The 23471-nt window shown below is 37.0% G+C and overlaps 1 protein-coding gene across 13 annotated transcripts in view; it reads left to right on the forward strand.

The window, feature by feature from the left end:
* The window catches only part of LOC114291047 (ABC transporter C family member 12), a 93764-nt gene that overhangs the window by 44817 nt on the left and 25476 nt on the right, over window positions 1–23471 (forward strand). For 12 of the 13 annotated variants that reach the window (XR_014340124.1, XM_082887333.1, XM_082887327.1 and 9 more), the window contains 9 exons: window positions 2531–2698; window positions 7865–8005; window positions 14101–14301; window positions 14416–14514; window positions 14636–14788; window positions 15202–15605; window positions 19788–19980; window positions 20263–20586; window positions 21725–22481. Coding sequence is in view for 12 of the 13 variants with exons in the window: in XM_082887333.1 (XP_082743459.1) it covers window positions 2531–2698; window positions 7865–8005; window positions 14101–14301; window positions 14416–14514; window positions 14636–14788; window positions 15202–15605; window positions 19788–19980; window positions 20263–20586; window positions 21725–22481 (2440 nt within the window). In the remaining variant the exon portion in view is untranslated. The remainder of the gene's footprint in view (window positions 1–2530; window positions 2699–7864; window positions 8006–14100; window positions 14302–14415; window positions 14515–14635; window positions 14789–15201; window positions 15606–19787; window positions 19981–20262; window positions 20587–21724; window positions 22482–23471) is intronic. The other variant, XM_082887338.1, reaches the window with a different exon arrangement.

Here is a 23471-nt window from a genome sequence, read left to right on the forward strand (position 1 = left end):
CCAGAGATTGAAGTGCAAGCAACTAATTAGAGTTCTCAGTGCTTATATTCTGATGGTCACATACCAATGCCCAAACACAGGAGGCCAATTTAGAAGCACTGATCATGCAATACTGATTTAGCAGGGGAAGAGGTCGGGGGTGGCTAGGGAGGTTGGGGAGCAGAATGGGAGGAGGGACAAGGATGGGTCTAGAGGAGCCGCCGGACACCGGGGGGGGGGGGGGGGGATTCGCACCCCCAAAATTTCAATAGTTCTCACCCTCAAATTATAAAGATTCACCCCCCAAATTATTTACATTACAAAATTTAAAAAATAGTCTCTAAATCGAGTTTTATCAAATATTGATCTATTCTATTTGTTATATGTATTATTTGTTATATTTCAATATTGTTTAGAGTTAATTATATTCTTCTATTTGTTCTTATTTGTTAGTATTCTTTTCTGTTTATATGTCATTTTTTGTTGTTTTTTTTTTTTTTTTGTTTTTTCCTTTTATAAATCACACTTTAATTTGCTTATATACCTTATTTTGCATTCATTCTTTTTTGTTCATTCTCTAAAAATAGTAAAACATGACATTCTTGAAAATGAGTTCATAAATTTTAATTTCGCTTATTGAAATGAATTATCATGTTACTCATAAAAACATACATTATCCACTTTTTTGTGCTATTATAAATCAAAATTTAAAATTTTATAATAATTTTTTTCGACGAAAAGTTATGTGTGTTTTTGCCCTCCCAAAGTTCAAGTCCTAGATCTATCCCTCAAGAGAGAGGTAGTGGCGGAGGAGGTTAGGCAGTAGTGGAAGAGGAGGCTAGAGGGGGTGGGACGGGTAGGTGCATCAGGGTTAGGATTTGGAAGATGGGTAAGACAATATCATCAAATTCAAGTTTTATTGTAAATGACGTTCAAATGGTGGAGGAATCAACAAAATAATACATTTTGTTTTCATAAGGAATTATTAAGATCTCATATTATTGAGGCAAACATAATAACAAGAAAATTAATGAATGACATCCTTGCAAAAATTGTGCCAAACCCCTAAAGCTTGAGGAGTTCGGTTAATCTGTGACAAAAGTCCATTACAATTTCCACAGGATTCCAAGAATAATGTCAAAAAATGTAATCATAATGATGAGGCAGTAGGATCCAGCCCTTGAGACTACAAATGGATCTCACAAATGTGAACAATAAATTTCAATGTGAAAATAACCAAGAGGGCTTTGATGGTTCGGGCCTGTTAGCGGGGGAAGAGAAAGCAGAGTGAGACTAAATGGACCCGGCATATACAATAAGTGAGGCATAATCAAATTTTGTTCTGTCTCGGTCTCAAGTGAGAATGTACTCTTTGTGGCCTTCTTTGTAGGAAAGGGTTATCATATCAAGATTGACCCGTTCTCCCTTTCCCTTCAACATGCTTTCTACTTTCACCTTCCTTTTGGATCGTCGTTTGTGAGCTCTATAGAATGGAATGGACTTTGGGACAGTTAGCTAGTGAGGCTTCGATAGTCAAACCAGAGGGTTATGTGTAAGCTCGGTACTAAGACTAAGATAAGCCACTGAGCGATTTCAGACAGAACTTTTGAGATTTTTCTTGAGTCTTCTCTTTAGAAGTGTAAGGGTCCAGGATGAGAGCTTGAGCCCAATTCTATCAAGCCAAAGCCCCTAGTCAATGTCTCTGGGTGTTGAAGGCAGTGTCAAGGCAAGAAAAGAAAAAGAAAGAGTACGGTGAAGCAAAGGGCTTTTTCCTCAATAGCAATATATAGGAATAAATAAATAAGACAGTCATTCCTCTCTGGTTTACCTCAGAATAAGACTGCCCCTGCCAATGGCAAGACTTGGGGTCAAGGCATCAAGCCACCTAGGGCCAAGCCACCTATATTTATAAAGGCTATCCTGATATTGATTCAACCCTGGAAACTCTAGATGTCTATCAACGTGCTTATGCTACTGGATGGATGATACTCACATGGATTTCTTTGTAATTTCATCAATCCATCTTGCTCCTTCCCCAAGATCATATACAATTTCTGTGCATGTGTAGAAGACTATATAAGATTAGCATGACACTGAAATATATATATGGTATCGATAAAAAATGTTCATCTATTATTACTTCTTTTTTTTTTAAAGCCATTGCACTTTGGGCCACCCCCAAGATTGCATATGCATCTATATTTGCACATAGAATTACTTGCATATCCAGTTCTATGCTGTTATATAGTACTGCATTTGATTTATCTTTGGGCAAGACTATAAATATGTGTAGTATCGTAACCTGATTCATCTATTTTATGACTCAATGATCAACTACAATTTGCTTGTGCTTTACAGAAGTAGACTAATTGCATTAATGATTCAAATTTTTGTCCTACCTATCATTTTTATAATCTTTGAATGGATCAGCTTCTCTAAAGGCTATTTGTCGACCATAAGTGATTCATGACACTGTTAATTTTGTTAAACGCCAAACCTCTATGTTGACCATGGAATGTACGATTCCTAACTTTATTTTTTTCTTATGTAGTGTAACAGTTTCATACTAAACAGCATTCCAGTGCTTGTGACAGTGACATCGTTTGGGATGTTCACTTTTCTTGGAGGAAATTTGACTCCCTCGAGGGCTTTTACATCACTTTCTCTGTTTGCAATGCTACGTTTTCCGTTAAACATGCTTCCAAATTTAATAACACAGGTTTTGCCTTCTTCAGCTTGGTTATAATTTTATTCAGCGTACAATTGAGACTTTGATATTTTGGATACTTGAAAGTAGAATAAGCAATTAATCAATTTATTCAATATGTAAACTGTGTAATATGTTATCCAATATCATTTTCTGCCACCTCCTGAACTTTCCATTTTATTCAATTGAGGAGCCATGATCGGCTTGGAAACCAAACAATTGGGAACCGCATCAAAATGGTATAGAACTTTAGGAGCATTTTCAAAATGTGCTAGGTCAATTGTCTTGAGCTTGGGATCCGAATGTCGGATTTGAAAGTTGACAGAGTTGACTCTCACGGCCTTGCAAATATTTCATGAAAAGTTTTCTAGAATCTTAAGATAATTAGGCACTTAAGGGATTTCGATTTGAAAGCAAGATAGGAAGGCAAAAATGGTTAGGGTTGAATTACACCTTGATATGGTAGTCTAAGAAGCAAGTACATGGGAACTGACAATTTTCAAAAAATTACGGACATGGCGGTGATAATGATTTTTTTTAAAAAAATATTTATTTACAAAAATTATAATAATAATAATGATAAAAAAAGAAAAAGAAAAATAAAAATTACCCCTAATTTTAACATGAAAACAACTCAATCTACAATTTAAAATTTGAAATATCAATTAACATATAAAATGGGAGCTTCTATTTGCACACCTCCTATTCTCTCAATTCACACCATTATGGGAGCTTCTAGTTGCACACACACATTCCACTCTGTGCACACACTTAATGATGATTATTTTTATTATAATTTTATTCCCAAGTAAAATTACTATTTTGGACATCACACTCAATTCAAATAAACACATTCGGAAGTTGAATGTCGAAAAAATGAAAAAAAAATCGAAATTCTACTGTCGAAAAAAATGATAATTTTCGGAATGCTACTTCCGAACAAGTTGTTTATTTTTGGAATACTACTTCCAAACAAGTTATTTATTGAGAAGGATGTGCATAGAGTGTAATGGGTGTATGCAAATAGAAGCTCCCCACCATTATCCCAATTTTTTTTAATTACCATTGTATCCTTTAATTAAATTACCTACACACCCCTTCCTCCCTCTCAACTCACCACCGCCGGCTGCCACCTCCTCCCAACCCCGCGACCGCCAACTGCCACCTCCTCTAACCCCACCAGCACCGGTTGCTACCCCTCACCTCCAATAGCACCATTCCCACCCACCTCAACCCCACCACCGCCGGTTGCCATCTACCCCACTTCCATCGCCTCCCTCGCTGCCCTTTACCTCTGGTACCATCTTCCCTCTGCAACAACTCTCCAACGCCTCCTTTGGCGAACCCCTCCCATTGTGACCTCTTTTTCTCTTCTTCACTTGCTCGCTCTCTCTCTCTCTCTATTCGATTGATCATTTATCGATCTTAGTCAATCGCGAGGGTTGGGGGTGGCGGTCACTAAGGCTGCGGTAATGGCGAGGTGTGGTTGTGGAGGTGTCGGAGTGGCGCGGAGTTGAGGCAAGGAAGGGTTGAAGGAGTCTGAGGGAGGGACAGTGGTAGTCGGGATGGGTTGTGGAGGGTGGATGAGGCAGTGGTGGGTCGCCGGATCTGGTGGTGGCTGGGTTGGGGGTCGGTAGGGTTAGGGTATTTTTGGGCATAAAGGGTGTGAATTGAGAAAATATTAAAAAATGAAGATGGTGTGGAGGTGTGAACTAGAAATGGTGTGTATTGAGGTAAACTATGGTGTGTAAATAGAAGCTCGGCATACAAAGTACTATTTCATCAATCATGACCCATACTATCATAGATCTCATAAGCATTTAAGTTCTATTAGGACAGAAAAAAAATACCATACTTAATTATGAAAAAACCCAATGAAGAAGATGACCAAAACCATCGCGTGATCGCCATCCACAAGAAAAACACCGCTAGCCGCTAAGAAAATAGGGTACCTCATCCCGTGGGGGTGTTGGTTTATTTATAATAATCCGGTATCTTGCCTAGCAAGTAACATAATTGATCTAGAAGTCTTACTAGGATTTGACCGCCGCCTTACACTTTAATGTAAAAAATAGTCATACATATACGTGAAATCATATCATGTCAAAACCATAATCTGTCATTTTTAATGTAAAAATATGAAAAAAGTCCCTATCTCAAATATGAAGAAAAGCTAATTCGAAAATGCAAACATCACTCGGTCATGAATCCGAGAACACCATTGCGAAGATCACGACGAGCTCTCCAACTTTCATTTACAACACTTTTGCAAAATCTCACTCTAAGGACTCCAATTTGAAGCTCAAAGATTGAGCAACAATGGAGAAAAGAGAAAGGGAGAGAGAGAGAGAGACATGTTGAGATAGAGAGAAAGAGGGCCAAGCTCTCTGCCAACCCAACAAGAAATGAAATGAGATGGAAAGGAAAGGAAGAGGAATGATGGCCAACACAAAAAGGGTGCCCGAGTTTGTCTTCCCAAAGCTTGGTATTTTTAAAAATATATATATATATATAACTTTTGTAATAATACTTTCAAATTTTATAATATAAATTATAAAATGATATGATTTTTCTCACCACAAAATATAATATTTTGATCACTATGAAATATACACATTTTCATTATTTATAAAATATATAATTTTTTGCCATATGGTACACACCATAAAATCAACTATCAAATATTTATTATAATCCTATATAATAAATAATTACAACTCCTAAGGTGGTGGTTACTACCAATCACCTAATTAAAAATGACCAAACAGTTAAATATGAGTCATTAAACAAATTCAAATTAAATTAAATTTAAATCATGGGTCTCACCCATAGATCAAACATGGTCCAATTATGTACCAAAATAGTCCCAACAAATTTATCTCAAATCCTGGTCCGAACACCCAAAACTCAATTTCAAATTCTGTTATAAATTAAACTGAACACCAATCAGTCCATGAATTTTCATAAAATAAATACTCATCATTTAATTCTAAAATTTTTATACAACGTGATAGACTCATATGGGAACAACATATAAAAATTTCATAATTTTCTGAGATCGGAAACTATTACTAAAAAATACAAAACCGAACTGTTTTTGCACAGAATTTACACAACAATCAAATTCAAAAATTTGCTCAATTAAATTATACACTGGCTATTTAAAAAAAAAAAAAAATTAGAGTCATTACAATAATGAATAGATCATCCATAAAAAATATGTAAATCATACTATTATTCTTGAGAAATAATAATATAGTGTTTACATATGCCAAAAGTTTGCACCAAAATTTCTACAAACCAATGTACATAAAAAAAGATTATAGTAACACACTGAAATTGATTTTTTCAAAGACATATGCTTTCTGCCTATATTAGTTGAATTTTAGGACACATATTACAGATATCAAAGATATAACGTATTAGGAGAAATGTTTTTTTCCGCCACCATCTTGTTTTGAAATGCAATACTTTGACCACCAAACCAACTTTCTAAAATTATAAATAAAAATAAAATAAAAAACACAAATGTGTAATGTGGAGTATCTAGGCACAAGACACGCATGTGCTTGATGCGTCCCCCTAACTTGTCCAGTGAAAAAATAATTAAAAAATTGACATGCCATATGGTGTGTCCAATAAATATCTCAGTGTGTCTAACACATGTTAGACACTGCTATGACTACTAAAATGAAGTAGTTGTGTTTCATAAATGCTAATTTAGAGTTGACTCAGGGTTGTTTTGAGGGATCGTTAAGGTTTCTTAGCACACCCTTAGGGTGGCCCTTTGCTAGCTGTGGGTGAGAGGTGTGGTTAGAGGTAGTCCGGGAAGATGGCGGGCACTTCAATGGCTTGGGATCATCGGAGGTGGAGAGGAGGAGGTCAAGGCAAGCTTGGAGAGGGAGAGGTTGGCAGTGATAGACCTTTGAACACTAATATGTAAAGTATGAGAGTGTTTTTAGCATGAGACTTGGTTGTATTGTTGTTGTTATGTCTCGCTGCATATACGATACGTTATATAGGCCGCAGGAGTATTGGAGCCCAAGCAAACTGTTGGACAGGTGGCTCGTTCTCCTCGACTCTGCCAGAAGTGATATAAGCCCTTCTGCCGTCTGTGGCTTGCCGGCAGGCGGAGAGCAACGTTTCGTGGCAGGCAGAAAGTAACGTTTCGTATATGCATCGGATGACATGAACGTAAGGTCATTGTTGCCTCTTCTCCAAGCCTGGTCGAGATAGAGTTGTCTTAGCAAGAAGACAACTATCGCGACGATCCCATGACCTCAGCCACCAGTCCAGTATCCTCTGATGATCCCGAGCAGTGGTGCCTGGGTCCTGCTCCCAACCCAGGCATCTAAGTAGATAAATGGGCCAGGGCCCACCTTAGTGTTTAAGAGAGCCAAGGGCTCGCTTCCAAGTGACCAAGTAGGAGAATGGACCGCAGGCTTAGCTCAATGTTTAAGAGAGGGGCTTGTTTCTGAGCGATCAAGTAAGAGAATGGGCCGCAGGCCTATCTCAATGTTTAGGAGAGCCATTGTTTATCAATTCAAGTACAAGTGAGCCGGGGGCTGATTGTATTGTTGTTTGGCCTTGGAGCTAGGTATGAAGGACCATGGGCCCTGCGGGGCCATGGTGCTGCCTGTTGCAGGGCTCTTTATATCTAGATATATTTGGGCTTGCATATATGCTCCCGCTTAGGCTAAGCATATAGTTTTGGTTGCTTTGGCACATGGCGCCTATAGGGCTCGCCATGTATCAAACATATGACGTGCCAGACGTGGTGCCTTATTGGTCTGCCACGTAGGTGGGGTTTTGGTGATGTGGCACCTGTAGGGCTTGCCACGTATTGAGCTTGATACAAGTACCCACACTAGCCTCATAGATAGAAAGAGGCATTAACCATGCGACACCTCAAAGAGTGTATTACTACCTTTGAAAAGTCGTGATACAGCCCCTGAGGGATAAATGATTGAAGGATTTGAGTGAAAACTGCTTTGCAATTCACTTTTGATTTATTTATATTTATATTTTATATTCTGATATATTGCAGCGTAGTTGTTTTCATTTCTTTACCTTATATCTGTTAAATAGAATGTTCCCCCCACCCTCCCCCCTACATGTTTAGAGTAGTGCTCAAGTGCCAGTTTTGCTATAAAATTTAAATATGGATATTGCTTACAGGTTGTAAATGCAAATGTATCATTACAACGATTGGAGGAACTATTCTTAGCTGAAGAAAGAATTTTGTTACCGAATCCACCTCTTGAGCCAGAACTTCCTGCCATCTCAATCAGGAATGGATACTTTTCATGGGATTCTAAGGTTTGCTATCAACATTAAATTTACAAGTGTGTTTTGTGTTTATGATGTGTGTTGCTTTCTGCTTTTCAATTCTGTGTTTGTGCTTTAATTTTATGATTTCTTATGCATTGCTCAAAGTTATGATGTAAAAATATGTAAAACTATGATGAGGGTTAGAGAGAAAGAGAGGAGAAGAAAAGAAGACTCTGTTATATTGAATATATTTGTAGGTTCTTAAAATAAACCTAAAACAATCAGCACATATTTAAAAAGAGTGCTACTATTAGCACCTACCTAATTTTTTTGGACCCCCCAATTTTCAACTTTTTTTTTTTTTTTATTACAATTATATCCTGAAGTAAAATTACATTAAATGACAATTTTTAATGAAACACCCACCCACCAAATGAAAACAATTAGAATGACACTCTACAATATTGTACAACCTTCATCCCCATCTATACGTATTCCTTACCAACCTAAAGCCTAATCGTATTCTTCTTCATCACCATCTTACACCCACGTATTCATCTTCAATGAAAAACATTTGAAACCACCTAATCAGGTAACGTTTTGTTCGATGGTTTTAAATGTGTTTAGTATTCCAAATCAGTTAATGTTGCAAACAATCCTATTACAGACTCCGAGTTTCTACATTTGTGATCGTTTTCACCATTTGTTGATACTTATAGAGCAATGGAAGACGATGACAAAAACTCTGATGAGGTTGGCATTGCATAAGTAAGTTTATCTATCTTGCATTTACAATTCTGGGTCATTTTCGATTCGGTATTGGTTTGTCAACTGTTAAGGTTCTGTTCAGTAATACAGCGCTGAACAAAAACATTTAGTTCAGTAATGCAGTGCTGGATATAAACATTTTGTTTGGAACTGGAATGCCGAACGGTTCTATTTTGCAGGATTTTTCTCCTATTTCTTTTCTAAGGGTTTTTCCCTCTAAAACCCCCTGTATCGAGGGTATTACCCTGAAATAAACCAAAACAAAAAAGTGATGGGGAGTTGGAGGTTACCTAAGAGAAGAAGAAAGAGATCGTAGAAGAGATTTTCAATTGAGATACCGTCGTTCATGGTGACAAGGAGAAAGAGACCATCGTTTATGAGAGAAAAGAAGAGTGGGATATTTGATTCGTCTCTCAATCATTTGTTGTTCTCAATCGTTCATTGTTCACTGAGAGAAGAAGAAGAGAGGTGTGCAAAATTAGGCGAGTGTGCAATTAGGGGTGATGATATTATGAATATGGGTAAAATTGGTATTAAGTGGAGTGTTCAAAGAAATCTTATTAAAATTTAGGATTTAGGGCGGGGATTCAAAGAAATGAGGGGTCCAAAGAAATTAGGCAGGTGCTAATAGCAACCCTCATTTATAATACATAACACCTAACAATATGACCATAGTACTCTCAACTTAACACAAAAATAACATAGAACATATAACTATTCTAACACTAACCCTCAAGCTGAAGCATAGAGATCGAACATGCCCAGCTTGGCAGACAAACACTAAAATAAAGAAGGAGCGAGAGGTTTGGCGAGGGTATCACCCAACTAATCATCAGAACGAATATATGGTGTCATAAGTTGCTTCCGCAACAACAAATCCCGAATAAAATGACAATCAATCTCAATATAGTTCATGCGCTCATGAAACACAAGGTTATTAAAAAATGAAATAGTGGCCTGATTATCACAACATATGTTCATTGGAGTGGGAACGGAAATACTAAAATCCTACAAAAGAGAACAAACCCCCAACATCTCAGAGGCGGTACAAGCCATGGTACGATACTCAACCTTAGCACTGGAGCAAGATGCAAGAGCCTCTAACGAAGAAGATGAAGTAGCCGAGCCATAAGAAACAATGCGACGCGCTTGAGACCGCTGATAAACCTGTAGAGGAGATGGTGAAGAATGACAGTAATCTAAACCTAGAGCCGGTGAGGGGACAAAAGGCACTAGAAGAGTGGGAGTCGGAGTCGGAGTGGGAAAAGACGGCTCCCCCTCACGATGAGATAAGATGAGCAGACAACTGATGGCCAGAAGGGGGAAAAAAAAGAGGTGGACTCAAAAAAGGTAACATCAACCCTAACAAAAAATTGACGAGACTTAGTATGATAACACCGATAACCTTTTTGAGTACGAGAGTAACCTAAAAAAACACATTTGCGAGCACGGGGAGATAACTTATCCATTCTTAAATCAAGGACATGGACAAAGCCCACACAACCAAACACACGAAGAGGAAGTGGAAACGGGGAACAATTGGGGTATAATTGAGAGAAATGAGACTAGTTTTGTAAAACAACCGAGGGCATGCGGTTAATAAGAGAACAAGCAGTGAGCACAACATCACTCCAAAACTGTTTGGGTACATGCATGTTAAACATTAAGGTGCGGCCAACAAATGGCAATGTTTCCGCTTAGCAACACTACTTTTTTGGGAGGTGTGAGCACAACGAGCCTGATGTATAATACTACGATCATCACAAAAATTATTCACAATAGTTGCACATATTCTAAGGCATTATCAGACCGAAATATCTTAAAGATTTCCCAAAATAAGTAAAAATTTCATTATAAAACTTAGAAAGTATTTGGGGCAAGTCAGATTGTTGTTGTAATAAAAACAATTAAGTCATCCAAGAGTAATCATCCACAAAAATAACAAAATAAAGAAAACCATTAACAATAGGAGTTCGAGAGGGACCCCATATATCTGTGTGGACTACATCAAAAGACGTAGACACGCGACTAACACTACGACTAGTAAAAGAACTACGTCGATGCTTTCCAAGTTGACACACTTTACACTCAAGCTGAGACACATGACTCAAATCAGGAATAGCTAACTTAAGCTTAGCCAATGATGGATGACCCAAGCGGAAATGCCATTGTAGGAGACGCGCTCAAAACAACAGAAGTAGGATGAGGAGAGCCATTAATATCCAAAAAATATAAGTCATCTTTCTTATGTCCCGAACCAATCATCCGCTTGGTTTGGAAGTCATGCAATACACATGAAGTAAGAGAAAGTGAAGAGCTTTAGTTAATTGACTAATAGAAGGCAAATTAAATGGAAAGGTGGGAACATAAAGACTAGAGATGGATTGAAGAGTACCTTGCCCACTGACAGGTTGGGAGGATCCATCAGCTAAGATAATATTATCGGTAACGAGGATGAAGAGTATTAAAAAGAGAAGAATTATCAGAAATGTTGGAACTAGCACCGGAGTCTAGGAGCCAAGGCTTAGAAGTTTGAGCCATACGTGCAATATTGCCTGTACTAGCCAACGTAGTTATGGAGGATGACGGGAGAGCAGTGTGAAGAGAATGAACGTGGTCAGTGACCTCACTAATCTGAATAGTGAGTGTATCACGAGAATCAACTGGGGAAACCACCATATCAGAAGGAAAGGATGTCGATGGCAAGGATGGAGCATCCATAACCTGATTCACATAATTAGGTTTACGATACTTCTTCCAACACCAGGGTTCAAAATGACCCAAGGAACCATAATAAGTACACTTCTGATCACCATGGGACATGGAACTAGTACCACGCCGACCATTACCATGAGAACCATGAGAAGAATGACCACCATGAGAACCACGTGAACCAGCATGAGAGCCATGGTGACTAGAGTGGCCATGAAAACTCCTAGGGGTAGACCCACGGTCACCACTGCTAGAGATCAATGCAGAAAAGGACAAGGACTAGGAGGAGCAACTAGATGTAGAATGACACTATCCCAAAGAAGAAAGCAATAGCCGAGAGTAGGCATTAGCAGCTGAAGGAAAAGTCTCACTAATAAGAATCTGATCTTTGAAATCCCGTAAATCAGAATCTAAACCCAAAAGTAAGGATGCCATCATAAACTCCTCCCAATATTTCTTCTGTTGGGCCAAACCAATAGTAAAGGGTCTGTGCTGCAGTAATTGATCCCATAAGTTCTTAAGTCCACTATAATATTTAGGTAGAGGACAACTAGACTGTCGAGTAACAAAGATCTATTCATACAACTCATAGACATGAGAAATGCTACTTTGATTTGGAAAAAGAATCAGCAAGGGAGTCCCAAATTTCATTAGAGGTTTCACAAAACTCCACTGTAGTAGCAACATGGGGTTCCAAACTATGCCAAAGTCACCCCATAACACATGAATCCTCACTTAACCAATCATCATAGCCCTTATCATTATCAGCTAGTGGAAGTTCAATAAGAAAGCGTGACTTTTCTTGCCACAAGAAAATCTTAACTGCATGGGCCCAAGCCAGATAATTCAGTCCATTTAATTTCTTAGTTGTAACAGACTTGGGTAAGTCATCATCGTTAACCAATGAAGATTTTGCATCAGGTTTTGCCTCGGCCGTGACAATGAGATAAAACAACAATACTAGAAAATAACAATAGATGGCAGCACAAAGCAAAGACCAACACCAGCCACCAATAAAGCGCACGCACACACACACACAAAAAAAAAAAAACAAACAAACAAACAATCAAACAAACAAGCCAAAGAAATTACCACTACTAGTAATCACCAAGCTAAATTACCAGAATCACCAGAATGAACAAATAGGTACAGTACTGGAACAAAATCAGCAATGCTGCGCCAAACAGATGAACAGAATCACTCGAAAATCCAACAAAACAGCAAAGCCAGCTCTGAAACAGCTCTCTAGGGCAATTTCGGCTCCCATAGAGTTGATTACAAGAAGAAACTGCAGCTAATGGGCTATACCACAGATTGAAGAAAATACCACCAAAAACTCGAAAAACATTCAAAAATTGAAAACTTGTATCAAATGGTCCCAAAAATTCCACAAAAGTCATCATCATCATCAGAGGGAGAAAATGACCTTGGGAGGTCAATCTGGTCCGTACAAATTATGATGTCATGCGATGTCATCATACAGAGGATGACATCAGCACATATTGTCACCTCAGAATAATCCCAAGAGTCTAATGAACACTTGATAGGGCAGAATTGATGCTCTGATACCAAGTTAGAATGTAAAAATATGTAAAACTATGATTCGGGTTAGAGAGAGAGAGAGAAGAAAAGAAGACTGCGTTATATTGAATATATGTTTGTAGGTTCTTAAAATAAACCTAAAACCATCAGCACATATTTATAAAACATACCACCTAACATTATGACCATAGTACCCACAACTTAACACAAAAATAACATAGAACATATAACTATTCTAACACTCAACAAAGTAAATTTTGACATTCGTAGCACTTTTTAGTCCTTCGTGCTTACTTATTTTGGTTTGTCTAAGCATTGTGTTCTCTCTATTATAGAATATATAATGGAGCTGCCAAAGCATCATGTATCTTTTGGGTGTTTATAAATATGGCATATTTGTATCAAAGATAATCATAAGAGGTTCATGGGGAATCTATAGGAAGTAGCAGTTATCTAAAGAAACTTGCTAGTGACGTGAACAGATTAAGAAAGCAATCAAAAGAAAAAGTGGCTGTCATGAATCTCTACATACAAATAGTTCGAACTTAACTTGTATTGCCCAGGAATAATTAGGATTTAAAAGCATTTGGACTTCAGAAAGATGAGAGATATATTCCAAGTTACTTAACATTCATAATGATTTTTCACTTTTTATCTTGGAACTTTTTTTAATCAGCATCTTTACAAAAAGGTTGGGGGGAGGCTGTCTACCTAGTACCTACTCTCTCTCCCAGACCTACCGTAAGCAAGAGCCTTGTGCACTGTGTATAACCTTTTCCTTTAGTCCCCTGACAGGGAAAGATAGATGGTGAATGTTGTTATGTGAACTAGAGTGAAACACAGAATTTTATATGACATATTTCAGCCCTATTTGTCTAATGGTCAAGGTTTACCATTTATGCATCAACAAGAAAATGTTACAGTTGCCTGCCAAAAAAATAAAGAAGTGAAAATAAAATAAAGGAAACGGTAAGCTACTCCAGCTGTGAAGCCATTACCTTTCCACTGGATAGTTACACAAGAGTTCAATCTTCTCATACACTGATAACATTAGCAATCCTGTGACTTTTAGGATTTATGTTTCCTGTATTTTTATGTATATATATACATATTTTTTTCAGGCAGAAAACCCCACATTAGCAAACATCAATTTGGACATCCCAGTTGGTAGTCTAGTTGCAGTTGTTGGTGGTACTGGAGAAGGAAAGACGTCTTTTATATCAGCAATGATTGGGGAGCTTCCGCCGGTAGCAAATGCAAGTGTTGTCATCAGAGGATCTGTTGCTTATGTTTCCCAAATTTCATGGATTTTCAATGCTACTGTGAGTTACAGCATGCTCATCCTCAATCAAAACTATGTCCTGTAGCTGAAAATTTGTTATATTAAAAATGCTCAGGATTTATGATCATTCAATGAGCAAATCTTATCCTTACAGGTACGCGAGAACATATTATTTGGATCTAACTTTGAACCAGCCAGATACTGGAAGGCAATAGATGTAACTGCATTGCAGCATGACCTTGACTTGCTTCCTGTTAAGTATAATGTTATATGATTGTGATTAGTTTTCATTAACATGATATGTGATGGAATGCTGTCATTACATTAAAATGGATCCTGGACCTGAATTTCTTGTGTATTTAATGCTTTTTCAGGGTCGCGATCTTACGGAGATTGGTGAAAGAGGGGTGAATATTAGTGGGGGACAAAAGCAAAGAGTTTCCATGGCTAGGGCTGTATATTCAAATGCAGATGTATACATATTTGATGACCCTTTAAGTGCTCTAGATGCCCATGTTGGTCGACAGGTAAACATTGCATGTTTAAGCAATATATTGTCACCTACCTAATAAGAGAGAACGAAAATTTTTATATTTAAAATGGTTTACTTCGACTTAGAGTGTCATTTGTGCTGAGATTATACCATATACTTCATGGAAAAAGTTCTCTGAAACTCTTTGTTGCTAACTCTTCGTACTTGTAAACAAGCTAAATTTACTGAAATATACCTTCCGGAAGAATAATCAGAAAACAGAGATGACTTTCTGTTTCATCTCTCCTTTATTTCTCTTCAGAATATTGCTCATGTTTTCTACACATCTAAACATTATCTTGGGTCATAATTATCACTGAATTGGCTCTTGAATCTTCTCAACTTTGTTAATCATTAATTTTTTTTTTTTTGGTTCTTGGTCTAATCTCCAGTATCAATTTCCTCCAGGTTTTTAACAACTGTATCAAAGGCGAGTTGCAAGGGAAAACCAGAGTGCTTGTCACAAACCAGCTACATTTTCTTCCTCAGGTGGATAAAGTCATATTAATATCTGAAGGTATGGTCAAAGAGGAGGGAACATTCGAGGAGCTTTCTAGAAGTGGAACATTGTTCAAAAAGCTCATGGAGAATGCAGGGAAAATGGAAGAACATGTGGATGAAAAGGAATCTGGTGATGAAATGGAAGATGGAATTAATCTTGATTATAAATCCTCGAAGCCCGCTGATAATGGTGTGCAGAATGCTTTTCCAAAAAGTGTGAACTCAAAAAATAAAAGGAAAGAAGGAAAATCTGTTCTTATAAAGCAGGAAGAACGAGAGACAGGTGTTGTCAGTTGGAAAGTCTTAAAGAGGTAGTATGCTGTATCATGAAGTTTTAGTATTACATTTCTATCATACTATGTTGTTTCTTACTGTTCAGTTGAAGTGGAACAGTATGAAAAACTTTGATTAGGGCTAGAGAGAAAGAGAGAAGGAACAAAGAGAAGACTGTCTATTAAACGTATATTTTTAGGTTCTTGAATAAACCTAAAACCATCGACAAATATTTATATAAAATACAATATAACCATATAACCATAGTACCCTCACTCAACACAAAAGTAATATATATCACTATATATTCTAACATGCTCATTGATTTCTTGATTGCTTCTAGGGAAAACAAAATTAAATGACCAAAATTAATATGAATCTTTTCTTGAATAGGTTTGCAATTGCATGCTATTGTATGAACTTATATGACTTTAGGTAAAGTATATCTGCCTGCAAGTGATTTTGTGGTATTTTTAAAGAAAGGAAAGGTTGTAGGTTTTGGGTTCAATAAGGTAGTCAGAATGAGTTTCACTGCTGTAATAAATTTTCAAACACATTAAATAAACTCATTCTGTTTCAACCTCTATATTTCAGCTCAAAAAATAAGAATCCTAGAATACTTGATCAAAATCTCATGTTGTATGCTGGACATGTGACTGACAATGATTGAAAAGGATATCCACTGATACTGCTATATTTTTCGTATTTTCTAATAAAAACATGTGATGTTAGGGGAAAAAATCCTATTTTATAAATCCAAAACATTGACCATGATTAAAAAAATATAGAAGTAAAATAAAATGATGGTTCAGATAGGAGATCAACTTAACACGTGTCCTATTCTTTTGAATCTTTTTGTTGCTTATCCAAGTGATAGTTCTAATTTTTGTCTGGATTTCTTCAGCGCTATTCTGACAAAATAACAGTTCCTGTGAACCTAATAAAAATCATCTTCTTTCCTTGTTTTGTGTAATCAAAAGCTAAAAGTTGTAAGTTTCATTGAAGTCATTATGACATAGATGTCCAATCTGAAGCTATTTTATTTTTCTAATTATAGTTTATACAGTGATGAGTCATTTAAAAAATATTGTGAAGCTTTGATTAATGGTTAAGACTTGGCCTAATAACCTTAAGGTGATGAGTTCAAGTCTTGGGGCCATCACTTTGTGGATTATGCCAAAGGTTAGGTGTATACTCAATTTTTCCCCTTCCAAACACATTAATGTGTACTAATTGGGCGTTGTTTTGTTATCCAACATTGTTAGGGATGTTTCTTTTTCTTTTTCTATTCTTCTTTTTTTGATGTAAAGTGGAATTCTTCGCTTAAGCAAAATGATATAGAAACATGTTTTTTAATGAACAAATTTGAGTCTTCTAACTGATATTTGGTTAAATCACTCAAATGGAGACCCTACATTCTCTTTGTCACCTTCTTGGATGCCCAGATTGTACTCAAGACAAAGATATTTTTAAGTTTACACTGCTTAAGATTAGATGTTCTAGGTTAACTTTCTTCAAGGCCAACATAAAGAAGTCCATGTGATTTTATTTGTCTTCTGCATGTGCGTCATAGCAGCTGAAGACTGTTCCTAATGAGATTGGCATTTACAACAGTGGCAAAATTGGTAAAGCACACTGTATAATGAAAAACAGCTGAAGAAAATAGACGGAAGTATAAAGTTGGAACTTGGTTTTTGTTGAATATAGAAATTAGAGTACATAGAATCTTTTTATTTTTAGTATTATGTATATAATCTGGGATTGTGTCAATCACTGATTTAGTATTGTTTTTTTATTTATATCGTTTCCTAAATTGTATCATGAATATATTATATATACATGGCTTCTACCTCATTCATGGGTAATCCAAATAATTCTTTTCATCCTTTTGGTGTAAGAGCTAGATTAAGTACCTACTAATTTTACTTCACCGGCAGGCGACAACCTTGCCTTGGCCGTCCGCCGGATCTCAACCCATTCCACTGACATATTTTCTTTCAGTATCATTTCATGGTGATCTCTTCCTCTACCCACTAGTTCATTCCTATCTCAAATATCTCTATCATATTTTTTTTATTCGCAATCTATTTTTTTATGTGTTTCTGTTCCACTTTGTCTTTCCCTCTATTTCAATCTCAAATAGGTTTCTATTTTCAAACGTATTTGAGTTTGAGGGGGGGAGGGGGTATTATACCTATATCATGGTGAGCATGATGATATACTATGTGAACCATCTAAGCCGCCCCCTCTGGCGCACAACCCAAGTCGCCCCCTTGGCGCACCACCTAAGCTGCCCCCTTTGGCGCACAACTAAAACTGCCCCCTTTGGCACACAACTAAAGCCGCCTCCTGGCGCACTTTCTAATCAGCCGCCCTTTGGCGCACTCAGTCATTTGTTGCCATCATCATTCAACACGGGGTCATAAGTTATGTGTGTGCCACGCTAGATGGTTCAACATCTAGTTCTCTACGTCGGTCCGGCATGACCCCTTTAAATTATCTCGACATTGATTCTGGTTAGTCTCTATAATGGTCTGACATGACCCCTTAAACTATCCTGACATTGATTCCGATTAATTCCTACAACGGTCCGGCATGACCTCGTAAACTATCCTGACATTGATTCTAATCAGTTCTTACAACTGTCTAGCATGACCTTAAACTGTCCCGACATTAGTTACGACTAGTTTCTACAATGGTCCGGCAAGACCATAAACTATCTCCCGACATTAGCTCCGGCTTCTGATGCTGACCAGGGTGTTTCCTAGCCATAGATGCTTCAGTAACTCTTCTAGGGCAGTTCAATCCCTATGTTTTTTTTGTCCTTTTCTAGGGTGTGGTGCTGATGTATTAAGCACTTTTTGGCTTTTTTTATTTAGTGGACTGCCAGATTTGTTCGGTAGCATTTATTTGGACTAACCATTGAGTTTTTTCCGGCTTCTTCTCGTCATCCATTGACAAGCTGCGATTGTTGAATATTTTCATACCAGCTTGAGAGGGAGTGTTGAATATAGAAATTAGAATACATAAAATCTTTTTATTTTTAGTATTATGTATATAATCTGTGATTGAGTCAATCACTAATTTAGTATTGTTTCTTATTAATATCGTTTCCTAAATTGTATCATGGATCTATTATATATACATGGCTTCTAACTCATTCATGTGTAAGTCAAATAATTCTTTTCATTCTTTTGTTTTGCGTTGATTGCATGCACAAGCCACGCCTCAATTTTCATAATCATATCTACTCAGCTGCATAACAATAGATGAAACATCATAAGTGATTCTTTGAAAAGCAGTTTGTAGATCAGTTAAAATGACACACTACACAAAGCCATTTCCAAAAAAAAGCACATTAGAAAAAATTGAATGAAATTATGGAATCTTTTTTCAACTAGATTCATTATCATTTATCCATGGGGTGGAGATTAAAAAAAGGCACTACCCTTTAATTTACTGTGAGATAGATATAGGTTAGGACATTCTTCTTATCTTCCTTCCTGATCGATACATACATACATACATATACCAAACCAAACCAAACATACATATATGCCTATATTTTTATAAACTCAACAATAAGAACTTACCTTATCCCTCTAAATGCCATTATAGCAATGTTACTATGGTGGGACGAAAATTATGCTCCTGCTTTCCCTTGTCGGCGAATAACTCTTCTTGACTCTACACCTGCACACACAAAAGTAATAAGGCCCCAACGAGTTGTTTTCACCGGGTAAGTCCTCCGACGATCAGATTAGTTCTCTTTTCCTTTTCTTTCTTGCTTTGTGCTAATTTCTGCTACTTGCATCTATATTTTCACATACCTCTTCCTTCAGTTCTAAGTCCGTATTCATAGAATTCCTTCCTTTCAATTCTTCATCATAACCTTTAATTTTCATTATCATGTCAATTCCACTTTTTTCCTCTTGATGGGACGTCCTCCCTTATACGATATTTTCATACATCTCCTTTTTCTCTTCAGTCGACCTCTCTTCTTCGGAAATCAAATGTTGCCAAAGAAGATGGATTTTCTTGTTCACCACAGTTACAGTAGCAATAAATGTCAATAGAGTAAGTACAACCATATGGTGAATATTATCTATACATTGGAGGCAACTAGTTGTGCTGTACAAGGTCTCTTCGAATGTTGCCTCTTGAATCAAACCTGTTCGGAAATACCCTGTATTAATGTGTTTATATTGCTTCTCTTCCAGGTATGAAGATGCCTTAGGAGGTTTGTGGGTTGTCATGATACTGTTTATGTGCTACATTTTAACTGAAGTTCTTCGAGTCTTGAGTAGCACGTGGTTAAGTGTTTGGACAAAACAAAGCGGTGGAAGCAGTTTTGGAAGCAGTTTTGGACCAGGTTTCTTCATTCTGATTTACGCACTTTTGTCATTTAGTCAGGTATTTTGACAACTTCATCTTGCAACTTACCTTCATCCTCCTGCAATTGATTATCCCAATTTTCTTTTCTGTATTGTTTATCTTATTTAACTCAATAATTTCATGTGTTTCTAATCATCTTTCCAGATATTATGTTCTTGGTTGGTAATAGTAAAACCAAGTAGGAAAGAATATCACACACACACAACATGTATATATGTTATGCACAACAATGCCTATGCACTGGCTATGTTAGTTGAAAATAGAAAATGAGGTTTCTTACTCTGCATGTGCTGTATTCAGGTGATTGTGACACTGACAAACTCCTTTTGGTTGATTACATCAAGCCTTAAGGCGGCTAGAAAATTACATGATACCATGCTACAGTCTGTACTCAGAGCTCCTATGTTATTCTTCCATACCAATCCAATTGGGCGGGTAATCAACAGATTTGCAAGGGATGTGGGTGATATAGATCGCAATGTTGCCAGTTCTATGAATATGTTTCTCAGCCAAGTTTGGCAGCTTCTGTCAACTTTTGTGCTGATTGGCATAGTGAGCACGATCTCCCTCTGGGCCATAATGCCACTTCTGATTTTGTTTTATGCAGCCTATCTATATTATCAGGTTGGTTTTCTTTCTCTTCTGTTTTATTTTTTGATTTGTTGGTTTCCAAGTTGATAGCCTAAACCTACAATCCTGAGCTAACTTCTTTACCTGAACTAATTCAAAAAAGTACAGGGAACCTAACTTATTTTTCACCGATGCAGCGCCCCTTGTCCATTTTTTGAAATGTCTGAATGCAGGCACAAAGCATCGCTTACAGGAAACGCCCTAGCCCTTACTCATCTATTCATATTAGGATTCATGTTACGAGAACGCTGCCTAACACAAAACCTCCTTATCCAGGCTTGACGGCTGTGTAAAAGATGAAGAACTAAGCATGACACAGGCGGAGTTAGAAATTTTGTTTAGCCAAAACCAGTAAAAGTGTCTATACTAGGCTAGCATATGTAGCAGCTTAAAACCTCTCAAATTGAACTTGGGATTTCCTAAAAATTCCTACTAGAAAAAGGATTTCCAAAACTAATTAAGACACAAACATAATCCAATTAAGAACACATGTGAGCTTCTATTTGCACACCACAAAAATTCTCAGTTCACATTATTTTTCCTTTCTGATATCAACTTTCGAACAAAAAATTAATTTTTCAAATATCAACTTCGGAACAAAAACACCATTCGGTATTAGATATCCAAACAATTGATTTTTGTTCAGAAGTTGATTATCCAAAAAGCAGAAATGGTGTGGATTGAGACAAAGTACAGTGTGCAAATAGAAGCTCCCAAAAAATATAGACCCAAATAATAAAACAATTACTGAATGACCCCTGGGTTTGAAAAATTATAGAAATACCCCTGATCTGGGAAATTGCCAAAGTACCTTGATCAGAGAACTTATCCCTATTTCCATCTTTTAACTTAGATTTTTAGGGGCTGATCCTCATCAAAATAGGAGGTACATCTTTGGTCGCCCTGGGAAATGTGTAGTGAGGGAAGGGAAAATAAAATAAGAAAATACGGAGATAGTATCTTAAATCTGTTCAGCCATTCCTTATACTGTATTTTTTGCAAATCAAACATTTACATAGCTTCTACATATGCTTGTCATATCAAAATTGAAAATCATCAAATATTTCTCACATTGCTCATTTCATGTCAATTGAACCCTTGACTACAAACAATATATACGTCTGTTTCGCAGAGCACAAGCCGGGAAGTAAAACGCTTAGATTCCATTACCAGATCTCCAGTTTATGCACAATTTGGAGAAGCACTAAATGGTTTGTCAACGATTCGTGCCTACAAAGCATATGACCGGATGGCCAACATTAATGGAAAATCTATGGATAATAATATCAGATTCACTCTTGTCAACATAAGTTCCAACCGCTGGCTTACCATAAGATTGGAAACATTGGGAGGCATCATAATATGGTTTACCGCAAGCTTTGCTGTCATGCAGAATGGAAAAGCAGAAAACCAGGTGGCATTCGCATCTACAATGGGTTTGCTTCTTAGTTATTCTCTAAACATCACAAATCTACTGAGTAATGTTTTAAGACAAGCAAGTAGGGCTGAAAACAGTCTAAATGCTGTTGAGCGTGTTGGCACATATATAGATTTACCTTCTGAGGCTCCAGCCATCATCGAGAGCCATCGTCCACCACCTGGATGGCCTTCATTAGGATCGATTAAATTTGAAGATGTTGTCTTACGTTACAGGCCTGAACTTCCTCCTGTCTTGCATGGACTGTCCTTCACTATCTCACCAAGTGAGAAGGTAGGCATAGTAGGAAGGACTGGTGCCGGGAAATCTAGCATGGTCAATGCTTTATTTCGGATTGTAGAACTGGAAAGAGGAAAAATCTTGATTGATGATTGTGATGTTGCAAAGTTTGGGTTGACAGATCTGCGTAAAGTTTTGAGTATTATTCCACAATCACCAGTTCTTTTCTCAGGTATGCATTGTCCATAAACTGGATTGTAGAGAATATAAGTTCCAAGTATACCTTACATTTTTTAATTATTATATTTCTCTTGAATTGGCCTCATTTTCTTTCCTCTTTGCGTAATTGGCACTTTCTCAACATAAAAGTCATATGTCCAGTATTATTCTGTCCTCGGTTTTAAAAAATTGTTCAAGTTGATATCAGCCTTGGGATGAATAGAATGCCTCTCCTGTGGTTCAGGAAAAACTAAGATCTTGACACTCTTTCTAGAATTTCAATTTCTTACCTTATAATTGTAGAATATTGAAATTCCCTAGATACTTCTGATAAATTAACTATCTTCTGCCTATTGGCAGTCTCCCAATCACCTTTTTCTATATGTGGGTGTTGCAGCTGTTGTCTACCTATTGCATCTTAGTAGAGGGCAATATAATGACATAGAAAACACAAGAAATGGTTGTTTGCTAGGTTGTGCATTATCATGCCACCTCAGGCAAATATATATTTTCATGTACGTTTTCTTGCTTATGGTATTCTTTTGTTAACTTTTGTACATAAGGACATAAAAACGTTCTACAATTATGACATGGCTGGTATTAGTTTTGCACACGGTTCATATTTGTCAAATAAATCCTATGAAAAGAATGCTAGGATGCTATGTAATATATTTGTGTAGGGAAGTGCAGGGTTGGCCCTGGCCCAAGGCAAGGCCGCCTTGGGCCCCCAAATTTTGTCAAATTTTAACTCTTATGAGATTTGTGGGTTTAAAAATTACAACCCAAATTATCTAATTTAACTTCACAATCGAAATTAAAGATCCTTAGAGCATCTCCAACCCTTCATTACTTTTATTCTAAATTTGAATGAAAAACTTGATTTGATATAAACTACTCCAACCCTTTCATCAAAGTTTTTTCATAATCTCATAAAAAAAAAAAAACTCCTCTTACCGCAAATTTCCATTTTCATCAAATTTGATGAAAAAAAATATCTCCAATG

This window comes from Camellia sinensis, chromosome 9, assembly GCF_055761805.1.
Source record: "Camellia sinensis isolate YWXY chromosome 9, ASM5576180v1, whole genome shotgun sequence".
Classification (NCBI taxonomy): domain Eukaryota; kingdom Viridiplantae; phylum Streptophyta; class Magnoliopsida; order Ericales; family Theaceae; genus Camellia; species Camellia sinensis.